This window comes from Eptesicus fuscus, chromosome 10, assembly GCF_027574615.1.
Source record: "Eptesicus fuscus isolate TK198812 chromosome 10, DD_ASM_mEF_20220401, whole genome shotgun sequence".
NCBI lineage: Eukaryota > Metazoa > Chordata > Mammalia > Chiroptera > Vespertilionidae > Eptesicus > Eptesicus fuscus.
The window spans coordinates 45,953,196-45,973,357 of record NC_072482.1 but is presented as its reverse complement, the minus strand read 5'-3'; the positions used below and the strand labels follow the sequence as shown (position 1 = coordinate 45,973,357).

The window sequence follows — 20,162 nt, the reverse complement described above, 5'->3', positions numbered from 1 at the left end:
GATTTGCATACTAGCCTTTTATTATATAGGATAAAACAAAAGCTTGGTTCTTATAAAACCAAGGATTTCTTGCAAAAGAAAACCAATTTTTCTGTTTTCGTATCAAACATCTTAAGAAGTGTCCATGTGGGCACTTAGAAAGGCACAGAGTAGAGAGAAAATGAGGAGGCAGAATGAACAGCACTGGGTCACTGAGAAGATGGGTAAGTGGAGGGATGTTTAGGAGCCGAAAGAAGGGAGGATGTCCTCGGGCTTCTGCTTGAAGGACTGTGCAAATGGGGGTGCTATTCATTAATAGAGACCATGGGATGAGAACCGAATGGGCATGTGTAGGGTGTCTTGGGCATTTGGATTTGAAGTACCTGTGGCATACCTGTGGATCATTCATATAAACATGCCTATGAAGACAGCTCCACACGAGGGTCAGGGATAGAGCCAAGCTGGAGAGGGTGGCGTGGTGACCAGCAAGAGGTGGTACAATCAGGGTGGGTGTGCACAGTGAGAGCAGATAAGGGCTCAGAGCCCTGAGGAAAGTTGGATTTAGAGGCAGGAAGAGCAAAAGGAAATGGAGAAGTGCCTTTGCAGAAGAAAACCAGGAACTGAAGCATCAAGGAGCCAAGGGAAAGTTCAGGGAAGGGAAGGGCAGGCAAGACTCAAATTGTAGTCACTTTCTCCAACAGAACACAAGCTCCATGATGGCCAAGACTTTTTTCTCCTGGACTGTTCACTGGTGCAAAGCAGGTGCTTACTTAGTACTTGTTGGTGCATGAAATAATAGGTGACTCTGGTGAGATCAGTGGCAGAGAAGTGAGGGGATCGGAGACAAGTTACTGGAAGATCCTGAGTTTCCATCTCTAACAGCCAGACAATTTACCCCAGGGATATATCTGACTTCTCAGGATACCCAGCGTCCTTGTCAGATTACCCGTTCTAACTGAAAATGTGTTGGTCAACACATGTGAACATAATCTATCTAAATATGAATATTATGCAAATGGAAAAATCAGAGTTCTCAATGAGCCTTTCTCTTAAAGATAAGAATTTAAAATTTTATGTGTAGCTCTTACACCAATTCCTAGATCCCGATCCCATTGCCTCTGATGACTTGTCCTGTGCATGACAACGCCACCCTTACTTGGTGGGTTAGGATTCATAACCATATACTATTAGCTACTAAGTAAAACCCCTATGATGACATAAGAAGCTCCAGTTATAACATACAGGACATTTGCACAGGAGCCAGGAGTTCCTGGCTCTGGTCCTAGCTTTGTTACTCCCTAACTTATGTAAGTCCCTTCCTTTTGGGGGCCTCCATTTCCTCGCAACTCTAAAAAGAAAAGTTGTATATCTCACAGGGTTCTGGGGATGAGCAATACATATGTGAAAATAAAATGAAAAGTGTAAAATGTTATGTACATACAAGTATTGTTATTGGGATATAGCTTTATTAAAGTACCTGGGCATATGAAGTCCTAGCCAGTAAAACACTTGCAGATTCTATGTGTAAGATGCCAAGGAAGATGCTCTAATAAGCAGCCCACAGATGTTCACAGCCCAAAGTTATAAGCCACACAGGTAGAACATGGCGGTTAAGAGCAAGCCTGTGGAACTGTTAGCATAGCCAGGCGTCCCCAAACTACGGCCCGCGGGCCACATGCAGGTGTTTTTGCCGTTTTGTTTTTTTACTTCAAAATAAGATATGTGCAGTGTGCATAGGAATTTGTTCATAATTTTTTTTAAACTACAGTCCGGCCCTCCAACTGTCTGAGGGACAGTGAACTGGCCCCCCTGTTTAAAAAGTTTGAGGACCCCTGGGACAGTCAGAGAGCCAGGGAGTCTCCCCCACTAGCCCAGATGAGGCAGGGAGAGGTTCTTACACACGCGTGCTGAAAGCTAGAAAGATGAATGGGTAGGGCCTGAGCTTGCCAAAAGCTAGAAAAATAAATGGATAGTACCCGAGTGTGCCAGAAGCTAGTAAGATAAGTGGATAGAAAAAAAAAGCCCTCTCCCCCTATCCCTATAACGACCGCAGGCTTGAACAGGCAGGGAAGATGGTCTTTGACACGGGAGTCCATCATTCTTCCTTTCCTTTTGCACCAGCACCTGTCTCAGGAATGTGGCTTTCTCCGTGGCAGGCAGCGGAACCTGCGTTTCATTTACAGAACCAGATGGCCAGGGGGCCATTCTCAGTTCTGACACTTTCGAATAGGAACTTTGGTTGGATTACCTAACCTCTCCTTGCCTCAGTTTCCTCATTTGTGTAATGAGGATTAGAGAGTTGAGGTGAGGTTTAAAAGACTAAATCATTGTAGAACTCCTACAAGAGAAGTAAGCAATTTACACGGAACACCGTTATGGTGCTTATGGTCGGAGTACTGGGCTAGGCACTGGAGGGATTAAAAAAACACACACCCAATATTGTGTGCCTTCTTAAATTTTATAACCGTGACAACATGTGTTGTTACACTCAGTTCTATGGAAATCTTCTAAGTTTTGTGAGGAAATTGAGAGTTAAGAAGAAATTTGCCTACATCAGGGGTTCTCAGCTAGGGGTGATAATGCCGCCTCCTCCTGGAGGGGAACGTTTGACAATGTCTGGAGACATTTTTGGTTGTCATGACTAGGGAGGAGGGAGTATTGCAGGCATCTAATAGGTAGAGGGCAGAGATACTGCTAAACATCCTGCAATACATAGGACCATCGCCCACAACAAAGAATTATCTGGCCCAAAATGTCAATCGTGCAGAAGTTGAGAAACCCTGGCCTACATCAACAAGCAGTTAATAAGCAGTGGAGCAGGCACTTGTACCTAGACCTTTGGATTCCAAATTCCAGTGCTTTTCTTCTGTGTCAAACACTGAGAAATATAAGAGAGAAACTCCGACCCAGGTTAGAGGGGTGGTCTGCTGGGGAGTTCTGAGCACCCACAGAGCACTCAAATTATGAGAGACACAGAGCGAATAAACAGCAAGTGTTTCATCAGTTGAGAGGACAGTGAGTTCCATGTAGCATACTGTTCTCTGGGTGGACTTCCTGGTGGTGGTGGTTCCTGGGCTGGGTTCTGAATGGGCAGGCCTTAAAAGGGCAGAGTTTTCCAACAGCAATACTATCAGCTCAAAAACAATAAAGCATTGCCTTCAAAGTTCTTAAGCCAAATAATTCTTTCTCAGCTTAGGTTTCACACCAAATTGTCAATTAAGTGAGTGGGTGGAATAAAGACTTTTTCCTAGACATACAGAGTCTCAAACTATTTCTCTCCTATGTTCCTTTTCTTAGGAAGCTCAGGGAATATGCGCTACCCAAGTAAGGGTGACGTGGGTTCCAGCAAAAATGATCAACTCTGGCTTTTACGGCTCCCCCGATTGTCCCCGTGGCCTTCTCCTTCCCCCCAGCTGTGGGCATTTCAGTCCGCCAGCTCTCCTGTGGTTCTGGACGATGTCCGTTCTGACCTCTAGTTGTATTTTTGAAATTGTTGTGCCCGGCTGCAGGTTAGGTGTTTAACCTATGCCGCCATCTTGGTTTCCAAAAATGATCAACTCTAGGAAAAACAGCAAGTTATAAAAGAATGGAAATGTAATTATAGTATACTTCTGGCTCACCAATGAATAGCATTTACATAATCACACTAATTATGGATCTGTTCAAAATTGTGACACAACTGGATTCAGAGAATGTGGGAGAGAAAGGGGCAATAGATTGAGTCTAGTACTAATCGATTTCTCCCATACATTCATTTTTCAGGAAGGTATGGGAGCTGTGCTATACAATATGGTAGCCAACAGCCACACGTGGCATTTAAATTTTAATTATTTAAAGTTAAATTTAAAATTCAATTCCTCAGTCACACTACCCACATTTCAAGTATTCAATAGCCATGCGTTGCTACCGTATCAGACAGCACAGATATAGGACAGCACTGTACTAGAGGTGTACTACATCAAAACAAGGGAGTAAACCAAGAAAGAGAAAGACAGTGGAATCCAGAAAACAGAAAATCAACCTATATAAAAGTGGCAAGGGGAGTCCCTAGGATACGAGTAAAGCGAGATCCCCAGACAGCTGTCAGTAGGCCCTTTGTCTCTAGATCAATCTAGCTCAAGACTTGTCTATTTTGTCACTTTTTCCATAGAACCCACTTTTGGTTTCATTGATTTTTCTGTAACTTTTTTCTATTTCCTATCTCATTCATTTTTGCACTAATTTTTATTATTTCCTGTTTCCTTCTTTGAATTTAGTACCACATCTTTTCAAGTACAGAAATCCACAGATCAGTGGGGAAAGGTGGACTTGAGGCTGTTTTCCACACTAACGTGGGCTCCAGAGTTGCTTTTTTATCAAGTCACACCCCTCCTGTGGGCTTTGGCCTGAACATGCTGAGAAGATAGGTCTCCCTGTCCTGGGTGGGACCCCAGGCAACTCCAGCAGTATTTGAACTTACTTTTAAAAGTATATATATTTTTTATTGATTTCAGAGAGGAAAGGAGAGGTAGAGAGAGATAGAAACATCAATGATGAGAGAGAATCATTGATCGGCTGCCTCCAGCACACCTCCTACTGAAATTGAGCTCGAAACCCCAGGTATGTGCCCTGATGGGATTGAACCATGACCTCATGGTTCATAGATTGACACTCAACCACTGAGCCATGCCAGCCGGTGGAACTTACACTTTTAAAGCTCTTATGTGCATGCATTACTTTGATTAAAAAGAAAACTATTATAAAGCAAATTATGTTTAAAAAAAAGATAGTCAATAACAAGCAATAGTGAAGATACAGAGAAACTGGGACCCTCATACATTGTTAATGGGAATGTGAAATTGTGCAACCATTCTGGAATACAGCTTGGCAGTTCCTTAAAACGTTGAACATAGATTTACCAAGGGACCCAACAATTCCACTCCTAGGTATTTATCCAGAGAAATGAAAACATTTACACAAACACTGTACAGAAATGTTCATAGCAGTATTGTTCATAATAGTTTCAAACTGGAAACAACCCAAAATATCCATTAACCAATGACAGGATAAACAAAATGTGCCATATCCATGGAGTGGGATACTGTTCTGTAGTAGAAGAGAATAAAATGCTGATGCTACAATACAATGAGCCTGGAAAACATTAGGTCAAGTGAAAAAAAGCCAGCCACAATGTGTGATTCCATTAATATGAAATGTCCAGTAAAGGAAAATTTATACAGACAGAAAGTAGACTAATGGTTGCCAGGAACTGCGAGTAGGAATGGGAAATGACAGCTAAATAATACGAAATTTCTTCCTGGGGTGATAGAAATGTTCTAAAATTAGAACATGGTGATGATTGTGCAACTCTGTAAATACATTAGAAACCACTGAATTGTACGCTTAAAATGGGTTGAATTTTTTTGCATGTTAAATTATACCTCAATAAAACTGTTTTTTAAAAACTTTTTTAAAAAAGCAAATGATGAAGTCTATTTTAAAAAGAGAACTTGCAGACTATGAGCTATGTCCTTTAATGTGATTATTATAACTGCCCTGAAAGGTTGGTATTGCTATCCCCTTTTTACAGATAAGGAACCCGAGGCTCAAAGGAGTTAAGCAACTTGTACAATTAGCAAACACAGCAGAGTTCAAATGTGTGAGCCTGAGCCCTCACTAGGGAGTCCATGACCTTCCTCCCATTTGTGCCAGGCTGGGCCCTGAAGCACCATGGGTAGATGACACCCTTCACCCTCAATTCCACACAGCTAGCAACCTAGTCGCCACATTTGTGTAGAGTGATGTCAGGCCAATGGGGGACTTTTGAGTAGGCTACGACTTCCTCTCTTTCTCTCTCGAACCAGCATCGTGATATTGTGACGTACAGAAACGCATATTTGCTCTTAGTCTCCATTCCTGGCTTATAGCTCCCCAAACACTTGGACTTTCCTAAGTGATAAGAGCAATGGGAACATCTTTCATTCTAATAGTTTGTCTGTTGTCATCAGTTCCTGAAACAGCTCCAGAGCCAAAAAAAAAGTGAAAGGAGTGTGTTATTCACAACAAACCCCTTTCAACCACACCTGCATTTATGAGAATGAGGTAACTTTTGGAAAGCCCCTAAGGATGAGGGCTGGTTGCCAGGGAAACCAACCATAGTTAAGAGGATTAGGACTTTTCGGTTCCAGGGAGGGGAGAGAGGCTGGAGGTTGAACCATTCACCAGTGGCCAATGGTTTAGTCAGTCATGTCTATGTAAGGAAGCCTCCATAAAAACCAAAGGACAGGGAACGTCTGGGGTGGTGAACACAGGGAGGTGCTGGAGGGAGGCACCTCAGAAATCATGGGAGCTCTGTGCCCCTTCCGATACCTTGCCCTGTGTGTCTCTTCCATCTGGCTGTTCCTGAGTTAAATCCCTTTAAAATAAACTAGTAATCTGGTAAATAAAACCTTTTCCCGAGTGCTGAGAGCTGCTCTAGCAAATTAATCTAATCCAAGGAGTGGGTCATGGGAACCTCCGATTGATAGTCAGTTGGTCAGACGCCTGGACTTGCCACTGGCATGTGAAGGGGTGAGGCCTGATGCTATCTCCTGGCAGGCAGTGCCAGCATTGAGTTAACTGCTTGGAAGTGCTGCTAAAAGCACACATTGGAAGCATGAAACACAGAGACTAGATGTGAATCACTCAAAATGTGAGCCGGCCAATCTTTGCCACTGGAGGCCAGAAGTTAGCAGGCGTTACTATTTGAAAACGAAACTTCGCCTCTCTCCACGGCTCCCCCGGGGGTGGCCTGGAGGGTGGGCCCTGGAGCCAGACTCCGTGGATACAAGTTGCAATTCTGCCACTCAGCAGCTGAGGGACCCTGGGCAGGTTACTTAAATCCCTCTGTGCCTCAGTTTCCTCATCTCTAAAGGGGAGATGAAAAGAGAACTCTTCCAGAGGACTGTAAAGTGCGTATCTTGTCTATGTATTTAAACCTGTCATTTAACTGTGCAGAACCTGCCTCTGCTCAGCTTTGCAACAAAACTGCCCTTTGGCCCATTATGTTCTCTTGTCTACCCGGGTGGCATCTGTTGGTGAGGGGTAAGCAAAGTCCTCCAACACTTACCACACATTCTCACTGACTCATGAATTCAAAGCCCAAAGAGGCTGTTGTGGTCATCTGGTCCAAGTCTGTCATTGTACAGATGGGGATGAGGTTCTGCATAGCAGAGGGTCCACCTCCCCAGGAGGCCTATCTAATGTGATTATCAAATACCCTACCCTACAAGCTTTTGTGTCCCGACTTCTCCAGAGAGCTCTCCTGTCCTTGTGGCTGAAGAAGTAGGTGAGAAAAAGCCATGCTGTGACTTTAAAGACTGTCAAATGCTAATTACAAGTTACTCCATTTGAAAGATCACAATGAAAGCATTTTCAAGCCTCCTTCCTTCTGTCCAAACCTCCATCACTGGGGGAGGGGAGGGAGCCAATTCTTTGAAAGCTGCGAGCCCAACAGGACAGTTTTGTGGACAATGGTTAAGAGGTAGGCTTTTCCCCAAGGATGGCTAAAGCATTTTCCTCCCCTCTTGTTACCTTGGTAACTGCTACCTTGGCGCCCTTGTTGATGAGCTGAACCACATTCTCCGCTTGGCCTTTGTATGCGGCTATGAGAAGGCGTTCTGAAAGCGCAGCGACAGCATCCTGCTGGCTCATGAATTAGGAGAGAAAGAGGTTTCCAGGTAGAGGTAGACACGTCCCTTCAGCTCCACACGACGTCACTGGCCCGGGCCGGCACCCGCGGGGACAGATGCTCCCGATCATTGGAAGGTGCCTCTATTACTATGCCATCTTCAGGACCTACGGGTTACAAAACAAAGCTGCCATCAGTGCCACGCAGCACACAGGACGGGCCACACGTCTTCTCTCTGATTTTAGGGCATGTGCTGATTGCTCATGGCAGGGGAGGGGAGCTGGGGGAGAGAGGACAGCAAGAAGAACACTCGGCACAGCAAAGCACCTGACCTTAGCAGTGCCACCTTCCCTCCTTTTTACCCTCGCAGGGGACTCTGGATTCGTCAGAGGACTATGGCCAGAACTTTGAGGTCTGCTCTGCATTTCTGTGGCAATCCCCTACACATCACCTGGTTTCCAGACTCACCTTGGGCAGGTAACTGTGCTATGTAGGATCATCAAGGGCTTTCTGGGCCATGGCTATCATGCTAATTCCCCTGGCAGGTTAGGTTCCCATGGAGCACGCCCCAGAGACCCTGAGGAGTAGGATTTCCCCCCAGCGTATACTGTCATTCCCTTCATTCTTTCCTCAAACTGCAAATCGTGCAGCTTCCTGAGTTCTGGAACAGATGGAGAGCTGGGCACAGGCCCGGGCCGTCTCCCGGGTCCAACTGCTGCTGGAACAACCTGCCTCAGAAACAGCAGGGACGCTAGACACACTGACAGGGCACTGCCCACTGTGCTAGGAGTGGCTTCCCAGCTTAACCAGGGAGCAATGAATGGCCTACGAAAACCACCTCTAGGCCACTGAGAGCAGAGGTCTGGAGGCATGAACTAGGAGTAAACTTAAGCTCTTCTTTCCACCAAATGGCCACGTGAATAGAAGGTTAAAGACGGACTCCTCCCAGTACCCCTGGGCCACCACGACACTAAGCCAAAGGCAGCGGTAATGACTTCATAGGTGAAGGGTTCTTCCCGAACAAGAAGAAACGCTTAAGGACCTGATCCACAGCAAGGACGGCAAGGAAGTGAGGGCTTCTTTCAGTTTTAAAACCTACTTGTTAAAAATACCAATATGTGCAAAAGGAAAGAAAACGCTATAGCAGAACACCACCCATTCTTCATCCCAGGCCCCACAGACATCTTGTACGGTTGCTTCCAGGCAAATCCAATGCTCCTTTCAATCTCTAAAGATTAAGGAATTGGCCATGATGTGACTGGAAAAGGTCCGGACTGTACCACGCTGTACCTCCCGTTCACCGTGACATCCCGGCAGGCCATCTCCCCAACCACTCCGGGAGGCTGGGGCTAAAGGCTTAGACATAAGACAGACATAACCGCAGGACTGCGGTGGAAATTAAAGATGGTATTTTATTATGTGACTGTATTGGCCAAATGTGAATATTATAACTTCAGAAAGAAGTCTAATCTCTCCCCAGCCTGTGAATTATCAAATTTCACCTCGTCATCCAAAATACCCAAAATGCATGTAAAGACTCGAAAGGAAACAGAGAGAAGGAACCTTCACAAACCCTGCTCTGGTCACCAGGCACAAGACGCCTGGACAAGGGTATGCACCAAGGCACAGACGCCACCATTAGCCAGAGTCAGAGGTGGAATCTGCCAGAAGTGTTTGTTGAATGAATGAGTCAGTGAAAGAATAAAGTTGAGACTCAAAAGAGAGAGAGAAATGAGCTGGAAATGCTTTTGGAAATTCCCAGGATTGAAGGGAAAGACAGTAGCTTGGGCTTTATGTCTGCCAGACTGCATCACTGTTTGGAAGTGCTTTGTTTTTGTAAACATAGGACACATCGCCTCTCTTTCTTCAGGGAATCTGTGGTACCTTCAAACCAATTATACTGAGCTTCTGCTCTGCTTGCCCCAACACGGAAAAAGCACTCCAGGCCCAAATGGCAGGCAAATATAGAATATTAGCTATGGCTTCTTGAATGATCTCCCTCCCACAACCACATTCTTCTCCATCTACTCAATTGTTATTCCTGTGCGCTGGACCTAAACCGCCACCCCTCCTCCCCCACAACCCCCATTCCCAAACCTCTCTTACAATGGGCCTGCAAATGTCTCAAGTACAATATCCTGGTTCATACAAATATTATCATCACTAAAAGTTTACTCATTCCACTCCATAGCTTGGCTCCTGGGGATAGAGAGCTTGCTGCAACGTCAGTGCATGCCATCAGCTAAGGTCAGGAGCTACAGACCAGAAGTGCTGCCTGGTCACCCTAGCAACAGATGCATGGGGTCAACACCGCCAGCCACTCCCTCCCACCCTCCTGTCCCATGCAATAAATTCAGCCTCTCAGACACTCAGATGGAAGCACAGTTTTTGCCATGGTTGCAAGCTACTGAGACAACCCTGCTTACATAATTACCGTTGGTAAACAGCCCTTTGCAAATCCAGCACACATTATAATTTTTTTGAGACAGAAAAACACGGTATTTGTGAGAAAATCTTGACCAAGCAGAAATGTGGTAATTTTGCTTTTCAGTGATAGCTACTGAATAATGAAATGTTCCCACTCTTCATCCCACCCAAACCCTCCCCCGGCTAGACTCACCTGAGGCACAGGGCAGCCTCCAGGATAGGTCACTATTTTGGATACAGAAAACTGCCTGCAAAATCTGGAACAGAATCCCAGGTTTCCAGTTCCTGGCCTGTTGCTAGCTAGCACCATCCCCATGTACTTGGGTATCTCAAGTTTATTCTCAAATCCAGTAATAGCATTCATTTGCACTTGTATTTGCAGGGTGGGTGGGGAGAAATGAAAGTGGCTGAGACTTCTTTTCTACTTCCTTTCTGTTTCCTTCTCTAACTCTAGCTGTGGATGGGGGTGCAGGCCCAGCCCAGCTTCCTCCCCACTTCTCTCATGATCACTGCCCTACAGAACAATGATCCCCATCCTTTAGAAGTGAGGACCTACTCATCTTCTCATTGGATACCCTGAAGTGACAAATCAGGCCAGGCAGAGGCAGGCTGTGGGACAGGGAATAAGGGGGAACGAAAGGCCCCCAACAATGAGTGGGGAGGGGAGAGGAAGCGTGGAGTGGTGACCAGTCTATAATCAACTAGTTAAACTTCCCCGCCAACCTGTTGGGTACCCAGGCTGTAGCAGCCCCGTTCCCTCCTTAAATCTGAGCCTCCTCTTCCAAGTGAATCAGCTATCATTCAAGACACTTCCCACTGCTGGCAGTGAGGAATTTTTTTCTGCCCAACTCTGTCAATCACATGCCTCTTTGTCACGATGCTCATTTTCACAGTGTTCTGGAGAAAAACCTTAATGGCCACATGCTGCCAGCTCTTTAAGCAGAAATCAAATAGATGCCTGACCATAAATATGCAATGAGTTTCCTGAGTCCAGAAAGGGATTTCGCTTCCAATAAAGATTTCCCTCCTTCCTCTCAGCCCACTGCCCTGTTTTCACTGCTCTCCAATTTGCCGATTCCTTTGTCTCCCATCACAAATGCCAGAGGGCCCCACAGCTGTTGGGTCTGTGATGTGATCTGTTTTCTTTTTATAGCAAAAGGTCTCGGAGGTTTGCTTTTGCTGTTTTCTTGAGGATTTACAACAAAGTCTCCTGTTCCCAATATCCCAAAGCCACTGCATTCAGGCAAAATATACGAGAAGAGACCTGCAAACAAAAGTCCCAGGCAAGCATTAGGGACAGCCTCCCCAGAGACGATCCACAGGCACCCGGGCACCGGTCCTTAGGGAACGGCATCCCTTACAAGAACTCACTTTGCTCCTGATGCTCCAAGCCCCGCATTAAAGAGAGATGGTACTCACATCCGGGGGTCTGTCCTCCCGTTCCACTGCGTGTTCTGTGGCTGGGTAACTGCAGTCACTTCTTTCCCGTTGAGATCATTAGCTTCCTAGGGCTGTCACGCCCAGTGGGTCTGCAGTGATTTACCTTACAATGCTTGCTGCCTTTCCCCTTGAGCTCCCTCTGCCAACACCGGCCAACCAAGGCACATCTAAAAGCTTATGGAGACACCGGTTCAGCTTGCAATGTTTTGTGGCTTCCTAGTCTGCTCGGTCACAGCTTCCGAAATATTTTGGGTCTTTAGATTTTGTGGGAGAGCTCCCTCCTGCCGGCAGAGGACCTGTAACACTGCCCTGACGGAAGAGTCAGGGAATGATTCACAGATGGGCAGGAGGCTTGTGAAGGATGCTCGGACAAGGACGTCTGCATCCTTTCAGTAGTAATGCCAGGAGGAGAGATGAATATGCGTGTTGTAAAGGAAGGGAGGAGGCAGCAAGGTTCAACATCTGTAACGAACTGCCTTTATGGTGACAGGAAAAGGCTCACGTTGTGGGAAGAGCAGCGACCCAGACGCTCCACCTCCTCGAGCAGAGTCCCCGCACAGCGTCCCCACACAGCGACTGCAGCAGCGCAGACACGGGGATGGCTGAGCTGCCATTCCTGACGTCTGTAAACAAACAGTTTGTCTCTCCACAAATCCTCCCACGAACAGAGTCTCTGAAGAGAACGGGGAAGGGAGAAAAGAGGGAGCGAGTCTGTTTCAAGTCCGGTCAATGACCGTAAACATCACAGGCGTGTCCTCCAGCCCACTTGTTGAAACAGCAGAAAACAACTTTCTAACTGCAGCCATCAGAGAAAGAAGAGGGCTTTCATTGTGAAGCAAGCCAGTGTTATCACCCTTGTCCTCATTTCTAAAGCCAGAATGGTTGGTCCTGGAGATGGACAATAACTCTGTCAACACAAACCTTCTGAGCCCCCTCTCTGCCCAAAGCCTTGCCCCCATTCCGCTGAGGGTGGTAGCTCCTGAGGGTGACGGTCTGGGATTCTGCATTGGCCATTATTTGGCTTGTTTCCAGGGCAGGAGACGAGCCAGGGACTCTGGCCAGGGTGCTGCAGAGAGATGGAATTCCACCGGGAGACAGAGTGCCCGAAGAAAGATCAGCTGGTTTATCCAAGAGTGGTCACTACTGGGACACTCTGGTCACCACTGGAGGACAAGGGGTTGGAACAGAGGTGAATGTGACTCATTTTCTACGCTGAAGAAGCTCTTCATCTGGCCCTGGTAAGCCTCGATCGGGGCCCCAAAGGCCAGACGGCAGAAGGGAAACGTAAACCGAGGGCGACGGAAGTACAAAGGAGTGGTTCGTCTTCTCAAAGCGTCTGAGACATTTCCTTCCTCTGAGGATGCCCATCGGTGGGGAGCACAGGACTGTCGATGCGGACAGCACAACCCTGATTGCTCCCCAAGCCTGGCATCTCTCTGCAAAAGACGGGAACGACAGGCACAAAGGCACCTTTTTTTTTCTTCTTTTTTTTTTTAATCCTCACCTGAGGATATGTTTTTCTTTATTTTTAGAGAGGAAGGGAGAGAGAGACATCAATGTGAGAGAGAAACATTCAAACATTCCCGACCGGGAATCGAACCCACAACCTTTTGGTGTACGAGGTTGATGCTCCCATCAACTGAGCAACCCGGCCAGGGCAGCTCATTTCCTTTTACTGCTAAAATAATTTCATTGTATGGATGTACCACAGTTTATCTACTGAGGGACATGTTGGTGGATTTGAAGTTTTGGCAATTTAGAAGAAAACCGCTATAAACATCTGTGTTCAGGTTTTTGTGTGAACGTAAGTTTTCATCTCATTTGGGCGAACACCAAGGAATACAATTGCTAAATCATATGGTAGGATACTGTTTAGCTTTGTAAGAAACTGTGATATGTGTCCCCTACTTTTCAAAAGTTTACTTTACCCCAATTTGTTTTATAAAAGACCTACATCAGTACCTGTTTTCTCTAACTGCAAGAAATTCAAAGAGGATTTTTCACCTTTTACAAAAAAAAAAAGGTGAGAAGCGAAAATAGCATTCAGCGTTTGTTTCCAGCAAGACATTATAGAGGCAGCGCACGGCCGGAGCAGCAAGAGGGACCCCACCAAGCTCCTTCCCCAGGAAACACCCTCAGCACCTCCGCATCAAGCCGCCAGAGCTGTGAGCTGCGTCTATGCTTACTCTGTGCTTTATCTCGGTTTATTTTGTCCCTTCATTAGCGAGATGTGTTCTAAGGTGATTGTTTCTTCGCTTTATGCCATTTAGGCTTGCGAACGGATTCGTAGGAAGGCTCTCCTTTCAGACAGTGGGAGAAACCTGTATTGTCTTCCAAAGTGGATAAAATGTTTTGCATTCCCACCGGCTGGTTTTGCATTGACCTAATTGCTAAATACTACGGGAACTTTCAGTTCTTACCTGCTATGGTTTCTCTGTTGCACTGGTACTGCCACCATCCTTCTTTCACCACACTTCACTCCCCTTGGGTTTCTGTGAGTGCCTCTCTCCACATTCTCCTACCATCCCTTGAACTGTTCTTTCTCGCATTAGGTCTCTAAGATGCTATATCCCTGGTTGTCTTCTCTGCCCATTCTCTTCTCCAGATCTCAGTATGGCACCCCCACCCGCCTGCTGCTGCCCACATGCTCCTCTGCTGCCTAGATACAGATTGCTCAAAATCTTCTTTAGCCTCCATCACTTTCTCTGAAGCTGCAAGTTCTTAAACACCCAACCATTTCATAGACATCTTACTTGGATGTCCCCTACCAACATGTTCACAAGTAAATCATCATCCTTCTGTCCACACCCATTTCTTCTCCTGTGTCCTCACCTTTCACCTATCTACCTACTTCCCTAATCTGGAACACTCCTGCTCTTTTTATTCCCCTTCCCCACCCTCGCATTCAATAAATTACATGATCCTCCTGATCTGAGATAGTAAAACATAAAGATTAAAAATCAAGCTTTGAAGTCAGAGTGACTGGACTCAGATCTCAGCTCTACCACTTACTTTGGGCAAATTTCTTAATGACACTAAGCCTGTTTCCTCGTGTGTAAAATAGAAAGAACAACAGTTCCGACCTTACTGGGTTGTTGCAAAGCTTGAATGAGATAATATACGCACTATACAGAGCCTAGCACACAGAGTTCTCAGTAAATATAAGCATGATTATAGGGTTGCTGCTTAAATGTTCCATGGTCTGTTCTCTCTTTCCCAGCGGCATTGCCACCGCCTTGACTCGGGCTGCCATCATTTCTTAGCTGAACCATCACAGTGGTCCCCAACTGGATGCTGAAGATATTTCCTGAAATTGCTCGTGATTATCTAAACTTAGAAAATGGAATAACAGAAGGGAAGTAGATTTCAGCTTGCATATGGGTTTTGACCTAGGTAAAAGCAGAAGCCACGGCAAGACTAATGTTCAGGATTCAGATGCTGAGTGTACTTTGGCTTAAAAGATAAACTTTGTAGAAGTGAACAGAACCTGGCCAGAGAGTTGTTGGGATTTCTTAAACTTGACTCTCAGAAAGACAGAGCCTTTGAGCCAACAGTGGCTAAATCCTCTCTCACCTGTCTGGGCCTTAGAGATTCCTGAGACAGTGAAAGTAAGTTCCCCTCTTCTGATGGGTCAGTGAAGGAAAGGAGTAATGGGACACCAACCCTCTCCTCCAGCTTGTTTTAAGACGGCGAAGATGGAGAAGAGTTAGGTGAGATGCAATGTAGGGGCCATTAACACTGTCCCTATCTGCCAGGCAGCGGTCTGCGGGTGATGATGTCTGGGCCTTTTTTGGTGCCAATTATTTTGCCTTTGTCTATGGACCTCTCTTCCTCTGTGTCTCTTGCCAAAGAGCATTTTATGTGAACAGACCATGCAGGCATCAGGGAGACCTGCTAATTCTACGGCTAAAGTTGCATGGAGAAGCCATTCTGCCATATTTGTCTCCCTGCCTCAAGTCCTGCCCACTCCCTTCTCCACCTCAATTTGTGGGGTCACTGATATGAGAACACTCTTCACAGTCCAAATGTGACAGTGTTTCTCCTCTGCTTATTACCTGCAGTGACTCTCATTCCCCCAGAACAAAGTCCAGTGATACATAAATCCATACAGGGTCTGGTCTAAGCCTGTCTCCAACCTCCTACCCATCCTGCACCCTGGCTTGACCACAAGGGTGCTCAGATACCTTGAAAGCAACATCCTGTCATTTTTGTTTACAAAGTTCTTTAGATCTTTACCAACTTTTTCTCATCCTTCAAATCTGCTCCACCTTCCAGGTTCCCAAGGTCAAAATCCTAGGTACCTGAGCGCAAACGCCAGCTCACCCGCTTATTTTTGAGTGACTTACTTAATGAATCTAGCAAAGGGAAGTCTGGGGTTAACATAGGTATCTACTTATAAGTAAACAACATCAACTGTTATTTGGCACTATACACTATACCTTGTTTTTCAGCATCATTGCTTCCATTGTATTCCTCAGAGGACAGAGGCCTTCTTGTGGGGCTGGAGGAAGCCTCTGACTCTTCAGGGAGACACTCACATTCCCTCAGCCACTCACAGATTGCATCTACTTAGCAAGGTCTGTTATGTAATCCTCAAGAAATGGTTGTTTTAGTCTACTGGACCCAGTTTTAATATCTGTGGTCCCATTTTATTCAGTTTCCCTGCCAACAAAATCTATATATATAAAAGGCTAATATGCAAAGTGTCCCCTCGGGAGTTCAACCAGAGACTGTGAGTTCGATTGCTCGCTATGATGTGCACTCACCACCAGGGGGTGGCACAGAACGAAAACAGGCCCTGGTCGGCAGCTGGAAGGCCCCGATTGGTCCTGATCACTGCCAGGCCTAGAGACCCTACCCATGCACGAATTTCGTGCACCGGGCCTCTAGTATTAATATAACCATCTGATACTAAAAATTCTAGATACTATGATGCATGCCTCCTTCCTACTCCTATTTCCTCTAACCCACATGAGTTTCTTCAATAATTCTTTCTAAAAGCAAGCATGTCTGGGTGAGATGTGATTTGATGGGAGCAGTGTACCTACAAGAGGAGACATCCAGTGGCCTGGAAATGCCAGTACTACGTCAACTCTTTTCATGCCACTATTTGCAGATGACACACACAGGTCTCCCATCTCAATTCCCTTCCACAACTGGCCGAGGCAGGAGTCGGTAGACACAAGCGGGGGAGAAGTTCTATTTAAACGCTGCCCACAGAGTGCTTCATGACCTTGGGCAGGCTATAGGTCTTCCTTGGGCCTTAATGTCCTCTTCTGTAAAATGGGGATACTAATGGTAGCTACTGACTTCATAGGGGAGCTAAAAGGATCACCTGTGGGAGTGGATGACAAACACGTAGCATAAACAGTGCCTGGCACAGAGGAAGCCCTTGGAAAATATTAAGTGTGCATGATGCACATATAAAGTCAAAGGGATGCTAAAGTCTCCAATTAGATTTCTAAATCCTTTCCACCATTTAAGACTCCCTACATCTCTGTTTTAGAGTTCCCAGGACCTGATCCAGGGATAGTTTGGTCCCTTGACCTTACTCAGCACACAGCATGACACAGCGTTTGGCTTCAGCACAGAGCTTTGCTGGGATCAACTGTCCCTGAAGAGGAGGGGAATTAGGGCATCAAGTAGAGCCTGCTATCGGGGAGGCTCTGTGGCTCTCTCCCCATACTCGTGTCATCACACTCCGCCAATCAAATATATGCACGCACAGTACAAGTCTCAGAATCTGTACTCAGACCTGACAGACTCCAACCCTGGAGAGGGTGAGCATGCATTAGGTGGAGGGCAGCCTTCATGGGATGCCCTGCCGGAAGTAATCTCTCCTCCTTCACATTTCGCCACTGCCTAACCCTGGTGATTTCCTAGCTAAGAATTTCTCTCAAAATGGTTATTGTTCACATTTTAAGTTTCAGTCACAGATTAACCATGAGCAAGTTTGGTCCACTAAATTCTTTTGCCAATAATTGTATTACATGACAAACACACCGAATTGTCATCACCATCAGTTACTGTACATTATTTGGAAAATTTGGCCACGTGTTTACAAGGAGAAGAGGTGCCTACAGTGAAGGTGGCAGGAACAGAAATGACACCGACCTTGAGTTACTTATTATACACCTAGAATTAGCCCCAGAGACATTCATTCCCAAGAGTTTTAAACAATCATAAAGTAGTTAGGTCTCTCAGGGTGTTCTCATTATCATCAGTCAAATTATCTCCACAGTGAAAATATACTTAATTAGTTGAGCTTCAGCAGTCTTCAGGAGACGGGGCCAACCTGAGAAATTACAAAGCATGAGACCCCTCAGAAGGGAGTGATTAACTGGGGAACTTATATGCATACTAGAGGCCGGATGCATGAAATTCGTGCAAGGGGCTTGGCCCTCGCAGCCGCGGTGGCTTGCCTCAGAACTTGTAGCCCCCTGCTTCGTCGGGAAGGTCATCTGGAAGGTCATCCAGAAGGATGCCCGGAAGGTCGTTCAGCTGTCCGGTCTAATTAGCATATTACACTTTTATTATTATAGATATGGACACAGACAATAGAGTGGTGAAGACCTGTGGGGTGCGAGTGGAGGTGGAGGAGGTCACGGGGGGTGGGGTGGAAAAACATAAACAAAGGGGACATCTGTAATACTTTCAACAATAAAGGGAAGAAAACTATAAACTCTTACTTTCTTGGCTACAAAACACACACACAAAAACAGGGCTTTAGGCAAAGCGATCACACCTCTGAAACTGCTCAGCATGCTGGCTCCCACTGGATAATGGCTGTGATAAAGGTTGTTTCCCACCCCCAAGACCCAACTCTTACCAGATCAACTATTGCCCCTACAACTGCCTCAACTTGTTGCTGCAACATACATGTAAACCCCCCAAATAATGAGTTGTGATAGCATCTTTCTAGTTATCATCCTCAGCAATGCCAACAGTGCCCCCATAAATCAGAAGTTTCCTTAAAAGAAATATTTCAAGGATGGCAGTTCAAAATTTACCCTATAATTACCGAGAACCGAAGGAAGACTGACTGCCGGGGTGCTCCTCTCCCTGGTCCTGGGGCTGCTCAAAGGTGGGGGTGTAAGACTGGATTTACTGTGAGAGAGCAGAAGACCTCACTATCTGACCGTGACCCAGGAAGGCCAAGAGGTCACTTCCTTCACCAAAGGCACTAGCGAGGGGCATGGCATCACTGAGGAGCTCAATGGTTTGGTTCTGTTGGCTGGAGTTGACAGTAAGAAATGATGCCATGGTATTAGGCTCTTTTGAATTAATGGGAGATGACAGGATTCCAAAATAGCAGAGGTCAGGTGATGACGATTAACCATCAGAGGTCATCAGGGGTCCTCAAACTTTTTAAACAGAGGGCCAGTTCACTGTCCCTCAGACCGTTGGAGGGCCGGACTATAGTTTAAAAAAAACTATGAACAAATTCCTATGCACACTGCACATATCTTATTTTGAAGTAAAAAAACAAAACAGCAAAAACACCCGCATGTGGCCCGCGGGCCGTAGTTTGAGGACGCCTGGGTCAGATGGATGTATTTACTATAACTGACAGCAAGACTGGAGCGGCAAACAGGATGCTCTATTACAGATCTGTGACAAGGGCTGATCAGCCGTGCACAGGATGGGTGGGCAATGGCTAGGGTGTTACTTGTATAAAAGAGAGAGAGGGCGCTGGAGAGAAGGCTGCCATCAGCTGGCTGAGAAGAGGCTCGGTCCCCCAGGGAAGGACCCTGCAATACCACCGCACAGTTCATATGACAAAGATGTCACTAGTCCTTCTACAAAAGGACCTGCAGCCACTGACTGGGATCACCGGCACTGGGGAAAGTGGAATGCTGCAGATTCTTCATTTTGGCTGTGGGTCTGAGCTGACCCTGACCCTCTGGGACACAGAATGTGGGTCTCCAGCTGAAATAGAGGCTTATGGAGTCTAGGTGACAAATGGAGTTGTGACATGTCTGTTTCAGAGTGGGTCTAGTGGGCCCACAGAGACATCTTGTGATTCTTTTGCCAGACTCCAAGGGTAGCGTTCAGATAGAAGTACTCAGACACCAGCAGAACCATCACAATGATTTCCTAAGGAAGTCAGAAAACACTCTCTGTGGAAAAAAAAAGACCTAGAAGTGATATTTTTCTTACATCTGTAAAGCAACATAGTATTTTGTCTCTAGAATAATAGTTGGCAGTCTAAAAAAGTAAAATAAAAAGTAATATGGGCTATCAAAAAGGGAAACTAAGCCCGACTGGTGTGGTTCGGTGGCTAAGCATCAACCCATGAACCAGGAGGTCACAGGTTCAATTCCCTGTCAGGCACATGCCTGGGTTGTGGGTGCGATCCCCAGTACTTCCAGTGCAGGAGGCAGCCGATCGATGTTTCTCTCTCACATCAATGTCTGTCTGTCTCTCCCATATGCTCTATAAAATCAATTTTTAAAAAACTTAAAAAAAAGAACAATGGACAAAGGACCTGAATAGTTACTTCTCCAAAGAGGACATACAGACAATCAATACAACTGAAAAGATGCTTAATGTCACTAATCATCAGAGAAATTAAAACCACAATGAGGTAACACTTCACACATGTCAGCATGACTAACATCGATAAATCAACAAACAAGAGCTGGTGAGCATGTGGAGAAGGGAGCCC

General features: G+C 46.0%; 1 protein-coding gene across 3 annotated transcripts in view; it reads right to left on the bottom strand.

Moving 5' to 3' along the window:
- Window positions 1-20,162, bottom strand: part of ANKRD6 (ankyrin repeat domain 6) — a 158,686-nt gene that overhangs the window by 55,190 nt on the left and 83,334 nt on the right. For 2 of the 3 annotated variants that reach the window (XM_028134124.2, XM_008149432.3), the window contains exon 2: window positions 7,531-7,794. In XM_028134124.2, coding sequence (XP_027989925.2) covers window positions 7,531-7,650 — 120 coding nt within the window. In that variant the 5' untranslated portion in view covers window positions 7,651-7,794. Of the gene's footprint in view, window positions 1-7,530; window positions 7,795-11,473; window positions 11,524-20,162 lie in introns of those variants that run through there. The other variant, XM_008149206.3, reaches the window with a different exon arrangement.